The 24,577-nt window shown below is 51.1% G+C and overlaps 1 protein-coding gene across 1 annotated transcript; it reads left to right on the top strand.

Moving 5' to 3' along the window:
• Positions 1-524: 524 nt before the first annotated feature.
• HDAC11 (histone deacetylase 11) lies at positions 525-24,223 on the top strand. Its single transcript, XM_037167472.2, has 10 exons — positions 525-694; positions 1,650-1,798; positions 4,382-4,482; positions 16,075-16,191; positions 17,114-17,156; positions 18,893-18,969; positions 20,040-20,102; positions 21,097-21,193; positions 22,067-22,245; positions 22,426-24,223. Coding segments are annotated over exons 1-10 (1,044 nt in total). The 5' UTR covers positions 525-692; the 3' UTR covers positions 22,642-24,223.
• The last annotated feature ends 354 nt before the right edge of the window (positions 24,224-24,577 follow it).

Here is a 24,577-nt window from a genome sequence, read left to right as displayed (position 1 = left end):
CGGAGAGCCTATACCTGTGTTAGTAATGCTTATGTAAAGTCAGAGCCTCCAAGGATGGGACTGGGGGCTTTATTCCGGTAGGGGGCGCATGTGACCTCAACTCAGGTGACGTATCTCCTCAGCCGGAGCACATAGCCCCACCCTCCCAATTTACTCGCGGAAGCGGAGACCCCAGAGTGCTGACGTTAGCCCAAGGTCACACAGCGACTCCATCTCAGCTTCGGCGCCGGGAATCCCAGAGTGAAGAATTCCTAGGTTCTCTTGCCCTGCGAGATTGCAGAAATGGGGAGCGGCCGAGAGCCAGGTTTAGCATGACCCCTTCCCTGGGGCGGGCGATGCAGCAAGGAGGTCCCAACCCTGTGACGCACGGCGATAACTCGCTAGGGCTGTCCACCCCGCCCCCGCAAAGGGCGTGTCTTTCCGCGCCAGGCGCGAGTCCACTGGGTACTTGCTAGAGGAAGGCGGGACTTGGCGCTTGATGGGCGTTGAGGGCGTGGTCTCCTTCCTGTGGTAGCCCTTCGCAAGGGGCTCGGACCTTCTGTGACGCGAACGAAGGCTGGGCGGAGCTGAGCCTGAGAGAGCCCCGCCCCCAGCGGAGGTAGCGGAGGCTGGGGGCGTGTCCTGGGCGGGGCTGTGCCCCGTGCCGCCCGGTTGTAGAGCTGTGGCCAGCGCTGGGATTACCCGGCAGCGGGATGTGAGTGTGGCCGGGGTCGGGGCACGGGGTGGGGCGCCTAAGTCCCCGGCGTTCCCAGGGGTCCCCCTTGGCGGCAGCACAGTGTGCGGGCGACCGGACGGGCCCGCCAGGTGCGGGCCCAGGTATGGCAGGCGAGGGGTCGTTCGGTCCGGTTCGCCCAGGCCAACCCAGCGCTCCCGGTCACCCCCCTGCCATTTCTCTGCAGCCGAAGGGACAGGAGCCCGTCGCGACAGGAGGCCGCGACCCGGGCGGGGGCCCGCGACTTGGGCGGGTGTTATGTCTTCTCTCGGGTCCCTCCGCCTTGCGGAGGCCCCTGCCGTGGCAGCAGCTGGAGCCGCCCCTGTGCGGCAGCTGCGGTTTGATGGAGTGGGGAGGGGGCTAAACTGCTCGGTGGGCCGGAGTGACCAGCATCCCTAGCTCCGGGTTGGGCCATAATCTGCGGGAGCCCCTACCGGCTGTTTCTGGTACCCCAGCTCTCGTGGCCAGGACGCTTTCTTTGCTCAGCTGATGAGATGCATAATCTGGATCCTCGCAACAGGCACATGATTTTTAGGAAACTGAGGCCTAGGGCCATTCAACTGTTCGGTGTAATTGTTATAACGTGGAAGTGAGATGGCTAAGGCCTTGCATTGAGACACACCTTGGTGTACATCCGCTGCTCCACAGACCTGCTGTGAGACCTTGGTTCCCTCTCCAAGTCTGATGAGTGGTGGTGCCTACTTCCCAGGACTGCTGTCAGGATTGGGTTGTATAGTGCAGGGAAAGAGCCAATGCTCAGCAGGGAGCCGCTATTATTGTTGCTGTTGCTAAGTGGCCCCTTTTCTGCTGCTGAAAGAGCTAGTGGTACCAGGTCAACGCTATTTGGTAAATCAAAGCCGACTGGCACAGGGTGAGGCTGCTTCCCACACTGAGACCATCCCTATCTGTGTGTATTCTGTCCCTATGCACTCGGAAGGCCACATACAAGCCAGCTGTACCAGCATGTACCGGAGACACGGTGGCCCATCGTGTACTCACCCCGCTACAACATAACCTTTATGGGCCTGGAGAAGCTGCACCCCTTCGATGCAGGAAAGTGGGGCAAGGTGATCAGCTTCCTAAAAGGTATGAAAAGCCCTCCTTTGGACCTTGCATCTGCTTTTTTTACCCTCCCCACTGCCTTTCCCTAAAACAAGCTTCAGACTCTCCTACCAAAAGCCTCAGCCCTCAGACTGCCTTCCACCCATACTGTCAAAAGAATCTTTGCAACACAGACTTCTAAGCATGATATGTCCCAGTGTCAAGCCTTCCCTGGGTCCACATTGCTCTGGGCCTAAGTCCAGTGTCTTCCCCTGGAAGCCCAGAAGAAAGGGAGCTAATTAACGATGGACACAGGAAGCTGAAGTTTGGAGGAATCCAGTGTCCATCCCCTACAAGTTCAGAGAGTTCAAGAGGAAGATGGACTTTTGCTTCAACACCATTGACTATCAGTGGAGGAAATGGGTCCCAGAAAAGTTAGGAAACATGCCCACAGTTTCTGCCACATAGCTACTAAGTGGCAGAGGGGGAGTAGAGAGGTCTAGGCTCCCCCACTTCCTGGCTTGTCCCATGGAGCAAAGTGATGCTTGCACTGTTTCATTGTGGGAAATTCAGGCATCACAGTAGGGCTAGTACAAGGATAATTTCCCTTTTTCCCTCTGTCAAGGGTGGTCTGAGAGAAATAGGAAATATTACCTTAAGTGTTACCTAGCATAGGATGACCTATCCTTCTGATCACACTGTGGAGAAAGTCTCACTTTGGGGTTAGCTCATTTTTAACACTAAGCCCATCTCCCTTTTTAACAAATCCAGAGCAAGCCTGAGTTCCTGTGCCTTGCAGGAGATAGAATCAAATTACAACACTATTCCTATTGTACTTGTTTTTTTATTTCTGGTTAAATTCTATTTAGGACAAGTGGTACTAATATTCTGTTTGCAGTAGTGACTAGAGTGAGTGTTCACAGAAAATATTAAGTAGAAAAGAATACAAGTCATGTGCACCAATGGCAAGCGAGTGAAGTGAGCGGTTCTCCTGCCTTCCTGAATGCTCTGTTTCCAGTTTGAGTCACTGTCCCCATTTCCCTTTCTTGGGCTCCTGTGTCACCTAGTGGCCCTACAGAAGATTTCCTTGTCTTCCACATCTGGAGGCAACAGTCCCCCTGAATTCCCTCCTTTCTCCTACGAGGATATAAATAGAAAGGAAACAGGCCACATTCGAAGGGTCTCGGGTACCTCTAAGAAAAGAGCTGTCCCTTTGCCTGAAAGCAGTGGAGAGCCATGGAATGTTCTGGGGTATAGTTAGGGAAGCACCTGCTGTATGTGGAACTATATGTGAGAAATGTATGTAATTAGTTGGTTTCTTTGAGGGTTGGTTTCTAAAGTTAATATTTTAAAACAGGTCCCCTAGATTCTGACCTTGTTTGTCCCTTTGGTTTTCCTAAAACCCAGAGCATCATGGGCCTGTTCTCACTGCTCTAGAGCACTTCGAACTCTTGGCCTCAGTTTCTTTTTTTTTTTCTTTTTTTGCAAAATGGAGCAAATTTTGTCTGATGTATGTGAGGGGTAGTGAATTAATGCCGTGTTTTCTAAACGTTGGTCATTTATAAGCCACACTTGGGACCTTGCTGTCTCTTCATATTGCCTCTTCCATTATTTACTTCATATCTTCTCATTGATTTAGCCTTCGTTTTAAAAAAACTTAAACTTGGTTTTAAAAGGAAACATTTCCCTGGCTGGTGTGCCATTCTGCAAACTGAAACGTCGCTGGTTCGGTTCCTCATCTCACGCCTGGGTTACAGGCAGAGTCCCCAGTTGGGGACGTGCGAGTGGCAACCTATTGATGCGTTTCTCACACATCAATGTTTCTCTCCCTCTCTTTCTTCCTTCCTTCCCTTCCCTCTCTCTAAAAATTAATAAATAAAACTTTCTTTAAAGATTTTATTTATTTATCTTTAGAGGGGGAAGGGAAGGAGAGAGGGAGAGAAATATCAATGTATGGTTGCCTCTTGTGCATTCCCTGCTGGGAACTGGCCTGCAACCCAGGCATGTGCCCTGACTGGAAATCAAATAAAACTTTTTTAAAAAAGGAAACATATGTCATTTAAATAGGAAAAGCAGGTTTTACTTGCCCTGCATAGAAAGTCATAGTAAAATATAAATACATTGGAAACAAGAATATAATTCAGGTTAGGCCAATTATTGTTGCTGCAGGCTGTGAGACTGATTTTTGGGAGGTTAAAAAAGGAGATAATAATGGGTAAAGGGGTTATTAAAGAATTGCCACACCACACTGAGCCCCCATGATGCCATCAGAAGGTGGAGGAGAATTGATCAGAGAGCTTTTCTCACCTTGAGAATCAACATCATTGACCCTGTGTAATCTGCCTCTAAAGTTGTCCAGACACACCTGAGCTTACTTCATAACTATCAGTGGCTTGGGAAGGATTGCTTTCTGCACAGTGTCCGAAGTCCCCTGGCCTAAGGTCCTTACTATTATTTACGCAGGCCTGGGAGGTGGCCCCTTCTCAGAATGCCCATAAATCAGAAGCACCCACCTTCTCCTGGGGCAGGGCTGACAGAGGCCAAGTCTGCAGCCTATGGGAGGGTCTGGGGCTGAGCTGGGCCTGGCACTCCCAGCAGGGAAGCATGGTTCCTGCTTTATGGTTTCAGAAGAGAAGCTTCTGTCAGACAGCCTGCTGGTAGAGGCACGGGAAGCCTCGGATGAGGACCTGCTGGTGGTGCACACGAGACGCTATCTCAACGAGCTAAAGGTACAAGGCCAGGGGCCTGGGGCTGCCACAGGCCAGGGGGGCTGCCAGCCAGGAGGAGTGGCCATGGGGGGGGCGTAGCTCAGCCTAGAGAAGCACAGCCCAGTGGGGTTCAATTCCCGTTCATAGTTCAGGGGAAGCATGGAGTCTGTGGTCCACAAGAGAGGGAGCAAGGTGTCAGAAAAAGGTAGATAACTAGAATGGGCTAGACTGCACTGGGGGTGGTGAGTTCCCTATTATGGAGTATGAAAGAAGGGATGTCCACTTGGTGAAGAGTGAAACTTTACAAGGATTGGGGCTTCTACATTAGTGACTTTCAGTTTGTGTTCTATGAACAGGCCTCAAAGACCCCTGCTGGAATGATGGTTTGGGGGAGCCCAGCCCTGTCCCCATCCAATCAAAGCTGTCCTATTTTGGCTTACTTTTTATTGGACTGAAGTTCACGGTTTTGTTCTAAGACCTTCTGCTAAAGACTTGTTGAAAACCGTGGGGCTAAAAACAAGTTAGAAACCCCCCAGGGCCCAGCAGAGCACATAAAGAAATGGTCAGGCAGGTGGTGGTGGTTTGTGGGTGGTTGCTGCTCAGCTCCACTGTAGGCCCAGCATGGCCATGAGGCCTGGCTTTAGAGCAGAGCCAGAAGCTCAGATTATTAAGTGGTATTTTCTGGTATCTTATTGTGTCAGTTCATTTAGGATTTTAAAGTCCTACCTGCAGACCAAACTGAGCCTACAGGCTGCATGCTCATGACCTCTTTCTATAGGACCCCGTAGCTCTCATCAGTAGCTGAGGTTCTGAGGGTGGAGGCATTCAGTCAGTGTCCTTTGTGGGAGCAGAGGGCAGGCGGCACGGGAGGTTGCAAGAGAACTCAGTGCTGTTAGCCTGCCCTGGTGGGATCAGGGATGCAACAGGTTCTTTGCCCCCAAGAGATGGGAGTCCTATACACCTGAAACTATATAATGTCACTAACCAATGTCACCTTAATAAATTTAATTTTAAAAAAATTTAAAAAGAGTGTGGGGCCCCTGACCCCCTGGCTTCCCAGCTGGACTCATTTTAGACTGAAAGCCATAGTAGATGCCCGAGGTCACCAGGACCCTTCCCTCCATACATGTTAAAGCCTAGACCCAGAAAGAGGCCACTACTGCTCAAGGTCAACCTGGAAGGCAGCAGTCCTGAGAGAGACCAGATAAGGCATCCGGTCCTGTTTTCCTACTTCCTGGTCACAGCTACTGCTCTCCCTTCTCCCAGACTCTGGCCCAGCTGTAAGAATTCTAGATGGAGTCATGACTGTTAACTCATGAAAGAGTACCAGGAAGAAGTTGAAAACTGGCTCTTGGGAGAGGGCACCATGCAAGGCCTTGGCAGGAAGCCCAGCACTGGCTGCCCTGGTTTCCTGGGGCCTGGACGGGCGTGATCACAGTCCATAGGCCAGGGGGTGGGCCAGGAGGACACGCCTGCCAGAGTCCAGAGAGTGAGGACTGGGTACAGGGACAGGAGACGTTGAATTGGGGCAAGTAGAGACCAGAACAGAGTGGGGCCAGGGTGGGTTAGCATGCCAGGAGAAGGCTGGCACTTCAGGGCCCCACCCATTTGAAGGGACCCTTATGGGGTAACTGTGTGGGGCCTACTGGATGCCTGGCCTTGTGCTCCCAAAAGCCTGAGGGTAGCTACTCTGCGATGAGTAATAATTAAAGTATTCACAGGTAGATTCCCAAGTAGAAAATTGAGGTCATGGGCAGGGGGAGAATTCAGATACCCAACTGGAAGGATTAACCAAGGTGGTACGATTGAGTTCCATGTTTGACTTGGAGCTCCCCGGTAGCAACAACAAAAGGAGAAACATGATGAATTCCATAGCATCTACTAAAGTGGAGGAGTATTGCCATTCAGCATCTACATTGAATAATGATTGTGTACTAGGTACAACAACAAAAAAAGAGTAAACAAGGTTTCCTGGTCTCATGGATTTGCATTTTCATTACGGAAAACTGAAATATAAAGAGGTAAGCACACAAAAGCATTTCAGAGAGCACCAAGGTCTATGAAGGAAGAAAAAAATGGAGGGTAACTGGATGGAGGTAAGCTCATTTAGACTGAGTGGTCACGGAGGGCCTCACAGAGGAGGTAAGGTTTGAGCTAAGATTAAATGAATAGGTGATACAGGTGGAGCTTTGAAAAAAGAACGCTCCAGAGTCTCAGGCCTGAGTGGGAAGGAACTTTGCCTCCTGAAAGGGAGAAGGATGTTTCTTGAGTAGCTAGTCTGAAGGGACTAAAATACCAAAGAGGCATGTGAAGTGCTCAGAGAGCCCAGCAGGACCAGGCTACAGCAGGTTTTGCAGGCTATGGGAGGAGTTTGGATTCTGTGGGAGACTGATATGGTGCTATGCGCCCTTGATGCTCAGGGCATTATCTGACATCTGGGTGTTGCAGTGCAGGGGCACATAGCACCATTCACCCCCCAGACACATGCAATACTTCTTTTCTCCTTTCTCTGCTGCAGACAGCTGGAACAGTGCCCTGGAGAGTTCCTGCAGGCCTCCCAGGGCTGCTCGTTGTTGGCTGTTCTGTGTGTGCTGTGGAACATCCACCCTCTCCTCTGCCCCATCCTTGCTCTGTCCTTGGGTCTGTGTTCCAGGCTTCATGCCTGGCCCTTCACTGGTGTGGCCTTCTGTGCTTAATAAACATTGAGGGAGATGCTATAGTATCATGCTCGACAGATGATATCCATTCAGGGAAGCAAATCTCTATTGAGCACCTACTGTGTACAAGGCCCAGAGGTGGCCCCACTAAAGGTGGTGGTTGAATCAGGCCAGTGCAGGGCTCTTGCCTCCTGCTCACCCCGGCAACAGGTTTCCATAGGTTGTCATGTAGGCTTGACATCTTGTCCTTGTGCATCCTGGGCTGGACAGTGCTCAGGACATGTTTAGCCAGCATTTAGTGAGCACCATGCTCTGTTCTAGGTGCCGGGAGATGGGATGGAACAAAAGAGGCCAAATCCCTCTCCCGTGGAGCTGGCATTTAGGTGGGGAGTCAGCTGATGACATTAAAATCAAGTCAGTGATACAGTATCTTAGAAAGTGTGCTAAGAAAGTTCTGAAGGAAATGGGGGCGGCGGAGGACTGCATTTGAAATAGGGGGTCATGGGGGGTCTTACTGACATGTGGTCATGAGCTGAGGGCAGTGAGGAAGTAGGCTGTGTGTGCATCCGGGGGGGCATTCCAAGCAGGATGAGCAAGTGCAAAAGCCACACAAAGCAGTGGTATCTTCAGCAGTCGTAGGGAAGCCAATGTGGCTGGGCTGGAGGGAATGGGAGGGAGACTGGTAAGGGATGGGGTCAGAAAAGGATCAGGGCCAGACCACATGGGGCTTTGCATGCTGCTGTGGCTTTGCTCTGAGGGAGAAGAAAGCCAAGGAGTGTTTTAAGCAGAGGGACATGATCTGATCTAGGTTTTAACTGAATTGCTGAGCAGCTGTGATGAGGATAGGCTGTCAGACAAAAGCGGGGAGGCCAGAGAAGGAGGCAGTAAGCACTGGGGGAGATCCCGGGCTCTCAGACTAGGCTGGAAGCAGCGGGTGAAACAACAGGAGTTTCTGCTGATACACTGAATATGGGGCATGCCAGAGAAAGAAGACAAGGATGCCTCAGAAATTTTGGCCTCAGCCCTGGGGAGCTTGGCCACCAATTGGGCCTAGTCGCTGCCCGTCTGGTGCTCTCAGTCCTGTGGAAGAAAGGGAAGCCCAGTGTCTGAAGGCAGATGAGTCTCAGGAGAGTCCCTGGGGAGACGGGACCCCCAGGGTCTCTGATTATCTTTTCTTCCCCGAGGGGGCCCCTCTGTCCCTTTTTTTTTAATTGTGGTAAAGTTCATATAACAAAATTAATCATTAACCATCTCAAAGTGTAAAATTTACTGGCATTTAGTACATTTACAATGTGGAGCAACCATCACCTCTATCTAGTTCCAAAATATGTTCATCACCCAAAAGGAAACCCTGTACCCACTAAGCAGTTGCTCCCCATTCCTTCCTGTCCCCGGGTGGGGGGACCACCATGTCACAAAAAGGTCTTGCCTTTCTGGACGTTTTATGTAGTGTACCTGGAGTCATACAGTAGGAGATCTGTGTCTGGCTTCTTTCACTGAGCAGTCTTTTCCAGAATCATCTACCTTGTAGCATGTGTCAGTACACCACTGCTTATTAAGGCTGAATAGCATTCCATTGTGTGGACAGGCTATATTTTGTTTATCCATTTTTCAGCTAATGAACACTTGAGTTACTTCCAGCTTTCGGCTTTTGTGCAGTGTTACTATGAACATTCAGATACAAGTATTTGAGTACCTTTTTTCAATTATTTTGGTTGTATACCTAGGAGTAGAATTGCTGAGTCAAATGGTAATTCTGTTTAACTTTTTTGTTGTTGTTGTAATTAGTCTACAGGGTTTTATTTTTTAAGTATATTTTATTGATTGTGCTATTACAGCTGCCCCATTTTTCCTCCCCTTTGTACTCCTCTGCCCAGTACACCCCCCAACTCCAGCATTCCCCCACCCTTTACTGAACTCCTTTAACTTGACCTTACCTGGGAAGCACTTTATTTGCCCTTCCATTCTAAAGGATAGCTTTGCTGGATAGAGTAATCTTGGATGTAGGTCCTTGCCTTTGGTGACTTTGAATACTTCTTTTCAGTCCCTTCCTGTCTGCAAGGTCTCTTTTGAGAAATCAGCTGATAGTCTTATGGTAACTCCTTTGTAGGTAACTCTTTTCCTCTTGCTGCTTTGAAGATTCTCACTTTCTCTTTAATCTCGGGTAAGGTAATTATGATGTGCCTTGGTGTGCTCCTCCTTGGGTCCAACTTGTTTGGACTTTCTGAGCTTCCTGGACTTCCTGGAAGTCTATTTCCTTTACCAGATTGGGGAAGTTCTCCTTCATTATTTATTCAAATAAGTTTTCAGTATCTTGCTCTTCCCCTTCTTCTGGCACCTGTATGATTCGGATGTTGGAACATTTAAAGTTGTCCCGGAGGTTCTTAAGCCTCTCCTAATTTTTTTGAATTCTTGTTTCTTCATTCTGTTCCAACTGGATATTTATTTCTCCCTTCTCCAAATTGTTGATTTGAGTCCCAGTTTCCTTCCTGTCGCTGTTGGTTCCCTATATATTTTTCTTTATTTCACTTTGTATAACCTTAATTTCTTCCTTCATTTTGCAACCAAAGTTAATCAATTCTGTGAGCATCCTGATTACCAGTCTTTTAAACTCTGCATCTGACAGATTGTCTATCTCCTTGTCACTTAGTTCTTTTTCTGGAGGTTTGATATATTCTTTTATTTGGGTCATATTTCTTTGCCTTAGCCCGCCTGATAAGTTGTAAGGGATGGAGACTTAGGTATTTGCCAGGGTGGGGCAACCCTCTTTACTGTTGTAGTGCTGTCCTTTGATCCATTTTGAGTTCATTGTTGTACATGGTCTTAAGGTAAGCATCCAATTTCATTCTTATGCATGTGGATATCCAGTTCTCCCAGCACCAGTTGGTTAAGGAGACTGTTCTTTCTCCATTGACTGGTTTTAATACTCTTATAGATAATCAGTTGGCCATAGATGTATGTATTTATTTCTGGACTCTCAATTCTATTCAGTTGATCTACCTGTGCCAGAACCACAGTGTTCTGATTACTGAAGCTTTGTAGTAAGTTTTGAAGTTGAAAAATGTGAGTCCTCCAACTTCCTTGTTTTTCAAGATTGTTTTCACTATGTAAGGTCTTGAGATTCTATATAAATTACAAGATCAGCTTCTCTGTTTCTGCAAAAAAAGGGGGGGATTGGGATTTTGATGGGGATTGTGTTGAATCTTCAGGTGAATTTGGAAGAGTATTGCCATCTTTATAATATTAATTAGGTCAGTCCATGAACCCAGAATACTTTTTCCATTTATTTAGGTCTTCTTTAAGTTTTTTAATCAAAAATGTTTTAGAGTTTTCAGTGTGTAAGTTTTGCATCTTCTTGGTTAAATTTATTTCCAAGTGTTTTAATTTTTGATGTTGTAAAAGGAATTATGTTCATGATTTTCTTTGTCTTTTTAATGATAATTATTTTATTGATAAAAGAAATATGTTTTTAAGTGACTAGAGTTGCCAGACACCAAAACATTAAAAAGACATCTATAATTACAGAGAACAGTCACAAAAAGTTAATTGCAGAATACTTGCATGATGCAGTTGTGCCTGTTTTATTCCAAAATGAAAAGTGTGAACAGATAATGTTATTTTGTTTTTTGACTTTTTTTATTATTGTTTTTCAGCTTCAGTTGTCCCCATTTCCCCCCATTACTCTCCCCTGCCCTACCCACCCCCTCCTCCCAAATTCAGTTCTCCCCCTACCCACCTGTTGTCTTTGTCAGTTGGTCCTTCATACATGTTCCTTGACAACCCTTCCTCTTCTTCCCTCATCCCCCTTCCCTCACCCCTGGGATCCCTGTCAGCCTGTTCGCTATTTCAGTGTCTTTGGTTATATTTTGCTTGCTTGCTTGTTTTGTTGATCAGGTTCCACTTATGGGTGAGATCACATGGTTTTTGTCTTTCATCACCTGGCTAACTTCACTTAGTGTAATGCTCTCCAGTTCCATCCATGCTGTCACAAAGGGTAGAAGCTCCTTCTTTCCTTCTGCTGCATAGTGTCCCATTGTGTAAATGTACCACAATTTTTTGATCTACTCATTTGCTGGTGGACACTTAGGTGGTTTCCAGCACTTGGTTATTGTAAATTGCTCTGCTATGAACATTGGGATGCACAGGTTCTTTTGAATTGGTGTTTCAGGAGTCTTAGGGTATAATCCCAGCAGCGGAATTGCTGGGTCAAAAAGCAATTCCATTTTTAGTTTTTTTGAGGAAATCCCATACTCTTCCATAGTGCCTGCATCAGTCTGCATTCCCACCAACAGCACACTAGGGTTCCCTTTTTGTCAGTCTCACCAGCACTTGTTGTTTGTTGATTCATTAATGATGGCCATTCTGACTGGTGTGAAGCGGTAGCTCATTGTAGTTTTACTTTGCATCTCTCTGATGGCTAGTGATGCTGAGCATCTCTTCGTGTGTCTCTGGGCCCTCTGTATGTCCTCCTTAGAGAAGTGTCTGTTCAGGTCCTTTGCCCATTTTTTAATTGGGTTGTTTATCTTCCAGGTGTGAAGTTGTGTGGGTTCTTTATATATTTTGGAGAGCAAACCCTTGTCTGAGGTTTTATTGGCAAATATATTTTCCCATATGGTTGGTTCTCTTTTCATTTTGCTGATGTTTTCTTTAGCTGCGCAGAAGCTTTTTAACTTGATGAAGTCCCATTTTTTAGTTCTTCCTTTATACCCCTTGCCCTAGGGGACATAGCTGTAAAAATATTGTTGCATGGAATATCTTCATAATTTTATTTTTGAATTGTTTGTTGTTAGTGTGTAGAAATACAGCTGCTTTTTATGTGCTGATCTTCTGCAACTTTGCTGAATTTATTTCTTAAGTTTAATTGGGGGGGTGTCATGTTTGTTCTTTAGGATCTCCTATATAAAGCACTGTGCCACCTGTGAATAGAGATAAATTCTACTTCTTCCTTTTCAATGTAGAGGCATTTTATTTCTTTGTATTTCCTCATTGCTCTGGTTGGAACTTCCAGTTGAATAGAAGTGGCAAAAGCAGTCATCCACGCCTTGTTTCTGATCTTAGGTGCGAAAGACTTTCCATTGAGTGTGCTGTTAGCTATGGGATTGATTCCCTTTGTCATGTGCAGGGAGTTCCCTTGTATTCCTAACTTATTGATTAATTTTATAAAAGGGTGTTGGATTTTGTCAGAGGCTTTTTTTTTCCCATCAACTAAGATGATAATGTGGGATTTTTTCCCTTCTCTCCCTTTGCTTCCACTTCCACTGCGGGAAAGTCCTAACCCAAACCAAGCAGTTGGGGTTCCGAGTGGGGTTGCAGCCAGTCTCCTCCCTGAGAGCCGTTGTTGGTTTGGACCTCTGAGGGTGGGGGTCCACCTGAGGAAGTCAGGCAGCGGGAGAGCAGTGCAGCGTTGTGGGGTTACCAAAAGGCTGCCTGTGCATGGAGGCCCTGACATATGACCATGCTCTGGAATAGGGACGCTCCTGGGCCGTGCCCTTTGGTGGGCAGTGGGTATCGGGCCGGGATAAACCTCATAGGTTCAACACTGGGATCAAGTTCCCTTAAGCATCAGATTCTCCAGGGGGCTTGTCATGACACAGATTGCTGGGCCCCACTCCCAGTGTTTCTGATTCAGGAGGTCTGGGGTGGGGCCTGAGAATGTGCATTTCTAACAAGCTCTCAGGGGCCACTGTTGCTGCTGGTCTAGGAACCACATTTGGAGAAGCACAGCCCTAGAAACAGCGCCTGCAGCAGGGATTTATGTGGTACAAGGTTCCAGGTGAAACCTGGAAGAGAGGGCGGGAGGCAGAGAAGTCAGGGGAAGAAGCTGGGCCTACATGTGGGTTCAGCCTGAGCCCATGGTGTGTGTCCTGGGAGCTGGAGGCCAGCTCTTACAGGCTCTCCTGGGATAAAACAGGTGGCTCTCTCAGGTGAGGTGCAGGTAGGGATCTGGGGGGTGTTGCAGGTACGAGCAACAAGCACCTACTTTGTTCCAGGCATCGTATGCAGCAGGAAAGAGCATGTACCTGCTCTGCCAGAGCTGGTGTCCTGTTGGGAGAGCTGACATAGAACTGTTGTTATTGTCAGGTAGAGACAAATGCTGTGCACAAAGATGAAACAAAGGCAGGGGTCAGGGGAGCTCAGGTTGGGGTACTTTACACTGGGCAGTGAGTACAGACCTCTCCAGTGGCTCCTCATTCCAGGCCTAGTTGGGAGGAGTTCCTGTTTCATAGATGAGGAGACAGGAGGCACAGGTAAGTAGAGGGCCATGCCCAAAGGCATACAGCAGTGGCAGAGCCCAGAGTTGAACCAGCGTGACTGAGGAAGACTTAAGAGCCCTGTCCCTAGTCCCTCTCCTGCTCTGATCCAGCCTGCCCCTCATTGCCCTTGCCTGGGGCCAGGCTGCAGGCAGATCTGGGCGGGCCCCTTCCAGCCTACTGCACCTCCCAGATAAAGTATCTGCTCCTGGCACCAGAGCGTCTGTCACCCCTCAGTCGCCCCAGTCTCTCTGCTTATTTCTCACTGTGGCCACTGATGTTTTTTTCTAGGGCAGTTATATCCAACAGAACGTTCTGCAGTGATGGAAATGTTCTAGAAGGACTCTGTCCAGTCCAGTAGTCAGTAGCCATGTGTGGCAATTAAGCACTTAAAATATTGCTTGTGTGACTGAGGAACAAAATTTTAATTTAAAAATTTTTTAAACTTTTAAGTAACTTAAAATTATATGTAAGTAGCTCTGTGTGGCTGGCAGGTCCTAGATTGGCTGGCTCAGGTCTAGAGCGTCAGCAAGCTGCAGCACTGCCTTGCACAGGAACCATGTCTGGGCCGAGATGAGGGCCTAGCCCTGTCTTTCCTGGCCAGAAGTCAAGAAATAGGGACAGATGGGTGGCTTGTCCTGTGGAAGCCGGTCCCTGTGGTTGAATCCTATATGTGCTTCTGGTGACCTTATGCTTGGCCCCTGTAAAATTCAGTCTCCAGCTTAGAAGCCCCACGTCCTGTCTCACACCACTGCCGCTTCACAGATATGAGAGCACAATACACGTGCACAGGGGTGGGTCTCGCAGCTGCGCAGCGTGTCCTAGCTCTGCCACCACCCCCTCCAGGCCCATGGTGCCTCCATGTTGCAGCCAGAGGGCCAGGGCCTGGGGAAGGCTGGATGGACACCTCTCATTCAAGACACGTAATCCAGGTCCTGTAGGCCCTGCTTGCTTGAATGAGGGAGCAGAGCAAGCTTGCCCAGCCTTCAGCTGTTCTCAGCCTTGCCATCCTGGAAGGGGTGACCACACAGGTGTTCAGTGGCGGTGCAGGCAATCCGACAAAATGTCTCCCCTGTTGGCCGGTGACCTAAGCCACAGTAGCCCATTTGTGGACTGATTTGTCCCGTCCTGCTGCCCCAGCCTCTCATGAGTGCCCTCCTCCACTGCCACCACACCTTCCTGGCCCTTTCCAGGCACATGCTTTTTCCTCAGGCCTCTCCAGGCCTAAATCCCTAATTCTCTCCTGATTGGCGATCACAGCGGCCACACTTCCCCCCTAGTTCTCTGTCATTGGGTGCCTTGGCTGCCTCAACACCTGGCTTTGCTCACTCCTTCCTGAAACCTTCTTGGTGGCTGGCCGCCTGAGCACCCGCTGTCCCCCACCACCCATTCCCCATCACCCTTCTGGTCCCCACACAGCCCTTTTTCATCCCAGTGAACTCCAGCCTGGCCTTTGCCCTTCAGTGTTGGAGTGCTGGGGTTCTGGCCTCGCATCCAGACACCTCCATTCATCTGTTGTCTGTTAACTCTCCCCATCGCACCTTCCCCAAACCCTCATTATCTCTCACTTCCTTCCTGGGGCTGCTGCTGCTCTTCTCAGTCCCCTGACCGGTTCTCCTGTGTCAGCCACAGCAGCGTGGGAAGTGCTGTCAGTCTCCCTACGGCTCTGACGTGCTCGAGAGCCTTCGCTGGCAGACCAGCCCTGTGTGTCCCAGCTCTGCTCAGCTTCCATTGAACATGGGGACTCGCTTCTTTTCCACCCACAATAACTTTTTTACCTTGACCCCTACAACTGGCTAACTTGTTCACCTTTGGTCTCTGCTCTCATGTATGTTAGTACCCCCGGAAAGCCCGTCTGCCCCCACCTTGCTCAGACCATGTTCTTCATCGCAGTGCTTGTCCCATTGTATATAAGCACTTTCACAGTTGGCTACAAAAAGCATCCTGACAGGAGAAGTGGTCCAGCCCCCACCTTGGGACCTTATGCCTAGAAGAAACCTGGGCCTTCTTGGCCTCCACCTGCAGTCAGTAGGAGCAGGGAGCCTGGGCCTAGGTGCATTCTCAGCCAGGCAGGAGATGGTTCAGGAACTGGGTACATGGACATTTGCCAGGAACCTGGGAGGTCACTGGAATAAGGTCACAGGAAAAGCTGTGTCCTTACTCTGGTACATATGCCTTTTAGGTTCCCCAACTCCTTCTGCCTCTAATGGGAGAGGGGCGGGATGCCTCTCCTCAAAGGAGGTCCGGTTCTCAGTGGATAAAGAGGCCATGCTTTGCTGGGGGAGCAGGACGCCTGGACTCTGTCAGTGAGGCAGCGTGTGACCTCGGCAAGAAAGATCCTCCCTGTCCTCCTCTGTGCAGTGAGTGGGATGGGCCTGTTCTGGGCCCGCACCTCTCAAGTCGGAGTCCTCCTCAGCTCTTGTGTGGGGCACAAGAGGGCAGCCACGGGCTTTGGAGCGCTAAGGGACGTGTTCCAACCGAGCTGTTAGAAAACAAGCTGTGTAAACTGTTCTTTATTAGCCCAAAGCTCGGTGGGATCCAGACCTGTGTGGGGTTCTCGTTTCTTACTAGAGTAACTGCACTTGACCCAGAGTTTGCCCAAGGCACTTTGAAATTGGCGTTAGAGGAAATCTGATTTTCCAGCTGCTGCCTCCGAGCTCTGAGTGCGGCAGTGGGAGGCCAATGGTCTGCGTCTCTTTCCACAGTGGTCCTTTGCTGTCGCCACCATCACAGAAATACCCCCTCTCATCTTTCTCCCCAACTTCCTTGTTCAGAGGAAGGTGCTGAAGCCCCTTCGGATCCAGACAGGAGGAACCATAATGGTAGGTGAGGAGGCACGTGGGATGCAGGCTGGGCTGGCGACCCTTCCACCTGGTTCCTTCCCACCTCTGGGTCTTTGCCCATCCTGGCTGCTCCATCTGGAATGCCCTCCTCCCACATAGTAGTTGAACAAAATCTTAAATATTCCTCAAAGCCCAGCAGTAATGAGTCTCTCAAAGCTTTCCCCGCCCCGGGACATTGGAATTCCTTGTTTTTTCCCCTGGGGAGCTCCAGTTGGGTTACTGTATTTGTTGGTATATAAGATTTACCCCTAACCCCCAGAGATCTATCCTAAAACAATTGCTCCAATGTATCAGATTTAAGATGGAAAAGCAAACCCCCGGTGACTTCAGTGATGGATGGAGTTCCCTCTCTCCCCATCATGGGTGTGGCAATAAACACTCCTGGCAAAATCAGGTTTCCTGTCCTCTGTGTAGTTTTCTTTAAAATTAGCCACAGAAACATTACAGATCTTATTGGTCAATGGTCTAATTCACACCTGGATAAATACCTATTGATCCTTATATAGCTTGCAAATGTGTATGTCTTTTTAGTGTATTAGAGTATTACTGCATGCCCCAAACTTTGATTTCCTATGGGATGTCAGCATTCAGTCTACTATATTTCCATGAGCAGAAACTTGTCTCTTTTCTCTTTGAAAGCCCCATGAAAGTCATTGTCAGTTTATGTTTCTTCTAGTTTTCTCACAAAATTGCAAAGGGGATCATGCACTGCTCATCCTGTGCACCAACCCATCTGGTACTTGCTGCTGGGACTGCTTTTGGCCCAGGGCAGATGCCTCCTGTAGCCTCACCTCAGAGCTGGCCAGAAGCACTGTTTATGGGCTGAATGAGTGAGTCAGTGAATGAGTGAGGAGTAAGTGGAGAGGGTTGCCTTGCCCTTCACCCTGTGCTTGTCTCCCAGGCAGGGAAGCTGGCAGTGGAGCGAGGCTGGGCCATCAATGTGGGTAAGTGCCCCGCATGGGGGAGCTGGCCAGTCAAGGCCTGGGGGCTGGGAGGGCCCAAAGGGACCTGGTGGAAGCAACAGTGAGCTCAGAAGCTCCAGTGTCTGAGAGGGGCCAGTCTATGCCTCCATCTGGCATGGAATCTTTGTCTAAAAGAGTTCTCCAGGTTGCTTTCCAGTCCCGTCTTTGCATTCTTCCAGTGATGGGGAACTCACTCTCTCTTAGAAAGCCTGTACCATCCGTAGACAGCCCTGCATGGGAATGAAACCTGCAGAGTTTCAGCAGCTCCCCCAAAAGGCTCTATCAACCTCTGGGGCCCAGGACAGTCTGCAGGGGCGTGGTCATGTCGTGGTGGGTGGACAGGCCCAGGACCAATATCACTTTGTTCTCAGGGGCCTTGAGGGCCATCATTCCTCAGCCCCCTGGTTTCTCCCACAAGATTGGCTCATGGGAGGGCTGCACCCATGGTCTTCTTCACCCTTGCCAGTGCCCCTCACGAAGGCTTGGCATGTCACAGTTTGTGAAGCCCTGTTCTGTCCAGCCTCTCGTCTGAACTGGGTGTTATTGTCCAGTCCAGTTTTTTTTAATGAGAACATGGACCTTGAGAGAGGCCTGCTGGCTTGCTCAGAGCCCCATCGCTCCTCCCCAGCCCCACCTAGGACTGTGAGCACTGGAAGGCCAGGGGCTGGGTCTCTTCCACCTTGGTATGTCCAGGTACCCATCATTAGGCCTGGCTGAACCGTGATGTTATGATCCTCTCCTGAACAAATGAATGAGTGACAACACTTGCCATGGGTGTCTATAGGGTTCCCAAGAGGACCCAGACCCTTTCCTTATGGAAGGTGTTACGGCCCGGTAGAGGTTAAGAGCCCAGATCCTGGTCCATCCCTTGGTTCGGATCTTCGTTCTGCCATTAGCTAGCTGTGTGACATAGGGCAAGTTGCTGACCCTCTCTGTGCCTCAGGTTCTGAATCTAAAGTGGAGATGACGATGATAATGCTGCCTGCTAGGGCTATACAGAGACTTCAATGAACTTGGTGCCTGGTTAGGAGTTCACTGTGGACTGTTATCCTTATGATCCAATGACCGCCTCTTAGGTGGTGCAAGAGGCAAGTCCCAGCATCTGCGGGCCCTGGCTTCATACTGCCAGGCGAGGCAGTGTGGGGCTCAACCTCAGAAGCTCTGCAGGTCAGGTTCTCATAGGGGTTGCGGAGGAATGGGCTTCACGGTCACTGAGGCTCTGAGGCTGTGGTCTTGGGGTTGAGGGGTAAAGGGGGCTGGACCACGGCCTCCGGGGCCCTCACCACTGCCACGGGCAGCCATGACCAGCAGACTGTGCCCTGTCTGATATCCCCTTCCACCACCCTGCAGAATCTGGGTGGTCCCAAGGTGAACCTGCTCCCAGAGCCCCACCACTCTTTTTTGGCAGGAGGACTCACTACCTTAGGAAGGATGAGCTCCTGTCCCCTGAGGGGTGTGAGTGGGCGTTGGGACCAACTTGTTGGGACAGCCTAAGGGGTTTCTTTCTCTGACACTGGGTGGCTGTGCTGGCAGAGCTGCCTCCTGACCTGGGGATGGTGACATATCCAGGCACTCAGTTCACTTTTCCAACCTGGAGTCCCAGGAGATCTTCCTGGGAGCTGAGCAGGAAGGGCCCCGTGGGCGGCCAGGGGGCGGAGGTGCACCTGGGTCTAGCTCTTGATCCTGGCCCTGACCACACCACATCTGCCCTTTCGTAGGTGGTGGATTCCATCACTGTTCCAGTGACCGGGGCGGGGGCTTCTGTGCCTATGCGGACATCACACTCACCATCAAGGTGCGCAGGACAGCACCTGGGAACTTACCTTCAAGAGCCCTTCCTGGAATCCCCCTGCCATTCCCGGTTTTGTGTTCTCACCCCACATTATAGAGAAAGCAACTGAGCCTCAGAAGGGGAGGAAGCTCCTGCATTGCTCAGCCAAGCTCGGGCTCAAACCCAGATCCAACCATCTCTTCTGAGGGGTTATATTATAGCCCCACAGGAAGGAGATATTATAGTCTTCAACAGTAGCAGGGGATGGGGGAAGCAGCAACCATATAAAGGGAACTGTTAAGGAAGAGTGAGAAGGAGATAGCGATAATAATAATCACAATAATACTGATAGAATTAACTGTAGGCTGAAGCTTATGCCAGCTCCTGTGCTCCATGTCTCACCTCAGTCAATCCTCACATATTACAGATGAGGAAACTGGAGCCCAGAAGGGTGAAGTCACACAGCCAGAAGGGGCAGAGCTGGCCTTGGCCTCCATGTCTGTCGGACCCCAGAGCTCCCCCTGACCACCCTGTGCCTGACCTCAGCCTGGGTCAGGATCAGGCCATCATGGTCCCTGTTCTCACAGGGCACACAGACTAATGGTGGGGGTGAGGCAGGTCAGCAGACCCTGGCCGTCAGAGAGGGAGACACATAGCAGACCTTCCTAGAGGTGGAGGGAGGGGAAGGAGGCATGAGGACATGGAGTTGTAGGAAGGCAAAGATTGTAGAATAAAGTTCCAGACCCAGTTTTGAGGGAGGTCCCCCCTCTTGCAGCCCCCCCCCCACACACATTTCCTCAGGATTCCTGGGCTGTCATTGAGGCATTGAGGGCCAGCCCCACTCCCCTGCTTACCTACCTCCCGACTTCCAGCCCTTCATGGCACAGAACAGGCCCCTTCCTCCAGGGAGCCTTCCTGACCTCACAGACATGCTTCACTGGAGCTGCAAGCTCTGCTGGGCGTGGGATGGGTTAGCCTGGTTCTGATGGCCCGCAGTGTGTGTGGCCTGCTGCCCTGGCCCCTCACCATCTGGGAGTCCTGAGGGGCTGTGTCTTCTGTGGGCCCTTACATCTTCTTTCTCCTCCCCCGGGCAGTTTCTGTTTGAGCGAGTGGAGGGCATCTCCAGGGCCACCATTGTTGATCTCGATGCCCATCAGGTGAGTGCCCTGTGGGGGCTGGGGTCTCATGGGTCCCCCTCCTCAGGCCCCCTTTGCATGCTCCCCATCAACATCTCTCAGGCAGCCCTACACTGTGGAACTCTCCCAACCCTGGGAACAGCCCTGAGGCCCAAGGCAGACTTCTGCCACCTTCATCCCGATCCATCCCTCTCCCTGTATCTGGAGAGAGAAGCTGGAAGCAAAGGGTCCTTCTTTCTCCTTGTGCCCCTCTTGGCCCAGCCAGGGTGGCTGGTCCTCTTCGATGCTCCTGTCAAACCTGAAGGTCCTCCCTCCCTCCTCCTGACCGCCCCTGCTGGCCAGCCCAAGGGCTCTTCCTAAACCCAGTCTAGCAGTGCTGTTCCTGTGCTCTCAACCCCTGGCTTCCATGGTCACTTCACATAGGGCTGAGATGCACCGCAGACCAGCCCCTCAGGAAAATTCTCACTCACACCAGTTCAGGGTTGCTTGACTCCAAGGCAACTGCCTGCAGGGAAAGTGTCAGAACTTGGAAACTCAGGTCTGGCTCCTCTGGTCAAAGACAAGGCAGGGCATCAATAGGCTCTTGAAGGCCCCTCCCACACCTGTGCTGCTATAGCTTTGTGATGGTCCGCTGCCCTGCTTTAAGGTCACGTGACATCGAGCTTCTGAACCAAGTCACATGAGTACAGCTTTTTATAGTTTTATGTTTCACATCCCTGATCCCACCAATCCCACTACAGACTTGAGAGATGGTAGAGCCAGGATTCCTGCCTTGTCTTCTGGAGAAGAAAATGACAGGGTTGGGGCTTGCTTAAGGTCACACTGGAAGGTCATGGGGCCAGGTTTTGAGGTTGAATCCCAGCTTTGTCACTTAGCAGCCGTGAGATCCTCTGCTCTAAGGGCAAACCACACTGCTCGGGCATGGGGGGGGGGGGGCGGGCGGGGTCCTGGGTGGGGTGGTCTTGGCCCTGCTGAGGGCACCTGCCCGCAAGTGGCTTCCATGTTCCCCCCACAGGGCAATGGGCACGAGCGGGACTTCATGGGTGACAAGCGCGTGTACATCATGGACGTCTACAATCGCCACATCTACCCTGGGGACCGCTTTGCCAAGCGTGAGCTGCTCCCGTCCCCCAGTCCTAAGTGCACTCTCGGCTGGATGGGGTTTTCCCTCCTGCGTATTTCCTGTGTGCCGGGCCCTGCAGAACTCACTTCATGTACCCGCAGCATCTCTGCAAGTTGGGAATTGTTCCCATTGTATAGATGAGGAAAGACCAAGAGAAGTCATTTAACCCACCAAGGTCGCATTAGCCTAATAAACATGTGTGAGGGTCCTTATATGGGGGGTAGCCATCAGAAGGATAAAAATAGACTCTTAGGTATGTCTCTGTCAGTGGAAGAGATGAGAGAGAAACAAAGGGGAAAATATGATAAATAGGATATTCCAGATAAGATAGCCAAAATTAATTAGTTCAACTATAATAGTTGTTAAAATAAATGCAGGCAGTTTAAACTTCGCAGTCTAAAGGCAGAGATGCTCAGATCAGCTGTGAAAGTACAGGGACCTGCTCACTTTGTGAGTAGGGGACACTTTTGCTTTGGGTAGTCAGCGGCCCGTGTGGCCCAAGGGACCAGTTCCTGACCTGAATCCTGAATGTGCTGGATTTGGACGCGAGGGCACAACATGGCATCCACGTGCCTGGGCAAGGGCTGGTGGAGGCAGTGAGAGCAGGTGTCTGGTCCGGGTCTCTGAGTCTGCAGGGCGAGTGTTTTGTCTTCAGTTCCCCTTCTCCCCTTTGGGCCCCTGCTTTGCAGCTATTGGTGCTCTTTTTAGCTCACGTGGGGCGAAATGAGAGCCTGAGCAGTGCTGCAGTCAGTCCATTTTTTAGTCCTGCCTTGGGCGCTGACAGGGACCCAGGCCATCTTTGCCCTCTTGAGCCTCAGTTTCTCTTCTCTGCACATGGCGGGTGTTCCTGTATCCCCCTCAGAGGCCATCAGGCGGAAGGTGGAGCTGGAGTGGGGCACGGAGGACGACGAGTACCTGGGTCAAGTGGAGCGGAACCTGGAGAAAGCCCTTCAGGAGCACCCTCCCGACGTGGTGGTGTACAACGCAGGCACTGACGTCCTCGAGGGTGACCGCCTTGGGGGACTGTCCATCAGCCCACAGGTAGGTCCCGACCCTGGAGGGCAGGGGAGGGTCAGCTCTGCAGACTCAGCAGCAGCAGGACAGGTGGACCACACCGGTGTCTCTCCTGATACCAGAGAGGGGGTGGGTGCAAGTAGCAAGACCTCCCCATACCATGAGGATCGAGGCGTGTCTGAGCCAGCCTTCCCAATCTCCCCGCAGGGCATCGTGAAGCGAGACGAACTGGTGTTCCGGGTGGTCCGTGGCCACCAGGTGCCCATCCTCATGGTGACCTCAGGCGGGTACCAGAAGCGTACAGCCCGCATCATTGCTGATTCCATCCTTAATTTGTATGGCCTGGGGCTCATTGGGCCTGAGTCACCCAGCGTCTCAGCACAGAACTCAGACACGCCTCTGCTACTCCAGGAGGTGCCCTGACTGCACTGCCCTTTTGAGTGGCTCCCTGACTGCTCCCGCCTGCCGCCCCCCTCAGTGCTTCTTTTCTAACCACATGGGGTGGTAGGGGCAGCTGCCAGGGGCCCAGGGCCTGCCCCTGATTGGGCCCGCCTGAGGGGCCTGGCAGGCTGCTCCTCTGCTCTCCCCACTGGGTGTCAGAGGACCTCCAGGCCCCTCTGTGGGAGGGAGCAGGAGGCAGTCCCAGGAAGACAGCACTCGGGATCGCAGCTCTGACCAAGCCCTGGGGAAGCAGGTAGCTCACCCAAGGAAAGAGGAGGGTAGGTGAGTCTCCGGGGGCTGCAGGGAGGGCTCCCAGGGGTCAGGGTACTTTGGTTTTCAAAAATGTCAGACCCATGTCACACCAAGGAAGTTTCCATCTCTACCATGATTGGGCCTCTCCCTCTTAAGTCATGCAGTTTGCTCCCCTTCTTGTCTCAGGCCGGGCATGAGGAGCTGGGGACAACACGTAGGTGGGACTGAGAGCTGGGTGTGGAGGTCAGGACTCTTGGAGGGGCCCTGAATTCCTGGCCAGTAGGCAGGAACCCTGGTCCTAGATGTGAGGGGTGGCAGGGAAGGGGGTTCAGATGGGTTTTCCCTTCTGGCATTCCCTTTTGGTAATACAAGGACCGGGCCTGCCCTCTGAGCCCCTCAGTGATGATAAGTGATGGAGAGGCCTGAGGAGCCCCGAATCCCTGCTTTCCCAGTGGTCTCGCCTGTTCAGGGGCAGGGGCAGTTTCGGGAAGAACACTTGGCCCAGGGCTTCAGCAATGGAGGTATAATAGGGCTGCTGCCCCAGTGGGGAGGGGGCAGAGGAAGATGAGGCCCAGGCGGGGAAATTTCGGATAGGGCAGGTGACCAAGGTCGGTCCTGCAGGGACTGCAGCCCCAGGTAGGTACCGAAGCATTGGTGAGGCTGTGCTGGGATTTCTGGGCGGAGAGCAGAGGGTCTCCACCCTGGCCTACAGGTTACAGGGAAGGGGCTGGGGCGGGGCCCTGGGCAGAGCTGCAGTCTCCAGTGGCCTCACCCAAATTCCTCGAGGCCCTGATCACGCTCTGTGTCCATGGTCCTGAGTGAGCCCTAACCTTGTCTTCAGCTCTGTCCTGAAGGGGACTCTTAGGCCCCACAGAAAGCTGGGCTGGGGGAGCATCCACTCCTCCATTTCCCGGGGGTGTTCCTAGGGGACCAAGGTGGGGCTAGAGAGGTGTCTCAGTCCCAGATCAAGTCCACGTGTGGGGCTCGGATTCGTTATCAGTTGGGGGTGCTCCTGCGGTCTCCCACTTTCTCCCTCACACTCCCTTGCCACTCCTGCTGGAGCACGGGTGAGGGCGGGTAGCATTTCCAAGATCACAGACTGCCAAAAATGCTAACTTTCTGGACAAGACCTGAGGCATTATGCACTTGACCCCCCCCCAACTTTGTCATTGGTTTCTTTGTATCTGACTTGAGATCCCTAAATTCCCGTCGTCTCCAGTGTGGCCTCTCACATCTGGGGAAGGGTTGGGATGCGGCTCATCACTGTTGAGCTTCTGTTTGTAGAGAACCATAAAGGCTTTTCTTGATTGGACCTAGTCACTGTGTGTTCTTGAGATGAAGAGTCCCTCCCTCCTGAGAATTAAAGGGAATAAAAATTTTAAATGCACATAGTACAAGGCCTGGCATGAGGCAGCTGCCCAAGAAATGACAGTATTTTATTTCATCCACTGAGTCCTATGAAGTAGGTCATGATTCCCATTTTAATATGACACAACTGAGATTCAGCGAGCAATGAAACCCGATCCACATGCACATCTAGTGAGCGTAGCACCCAGTTTAAACCTAGCTCTGGTGGGTCCCGAAGTGTGTGTCTCAGCTGCCTTGACTACAGCAGGAGTGAAGGGGGTGGTGGGCGCTCAGCGCTGTCCAAGCAGAGGAGAGTCCA

Source organism: Artibeus jamaicensis, unplaced genomic scaffold, assembly GCF_021234435.1.
Source record: "Artibeus jamaicensis isolate MK-2021 breed Jamaican fruit bat unplaced genomic scaffold, CSHL_Jam_final contig_793, whole genome shotgun sequence".
Taxonomy (NCBI): domain Eukaryota; kingdom Metazoa; phylum Chordata; class Mammalia; order Chiroptera; family Phyllostomidae; genus Artibeus; species Artibeus jamaicensis.
Note: the sequence above shows the minus strand (reverse complement) of the source record. Positions and strands in the feature narration are given on the sequence as shown.

What these genes read in the sequence shown, in the direction of transcription:
- HDAC11 (XM_037167472.2), top strand. An exon ending in TTGATCTCGATGCCCATCAG is followed by an intron (nt 20,103 to 21,096) that starts GTGAGTGCCCTG and finishes TTCCCCCCACAG; the next exon opens with GGCAATGGGCACGAGCGGGA. An exon ending in GACTGTCCATCAGCCCACAG is followed by an intron (nt 22,246 to 22,425) that starts GTAGGTCCCGAC and finishes ATCTCCCCGCAG; the next exon opens with GGCATCGTGAAGCGAGACGA.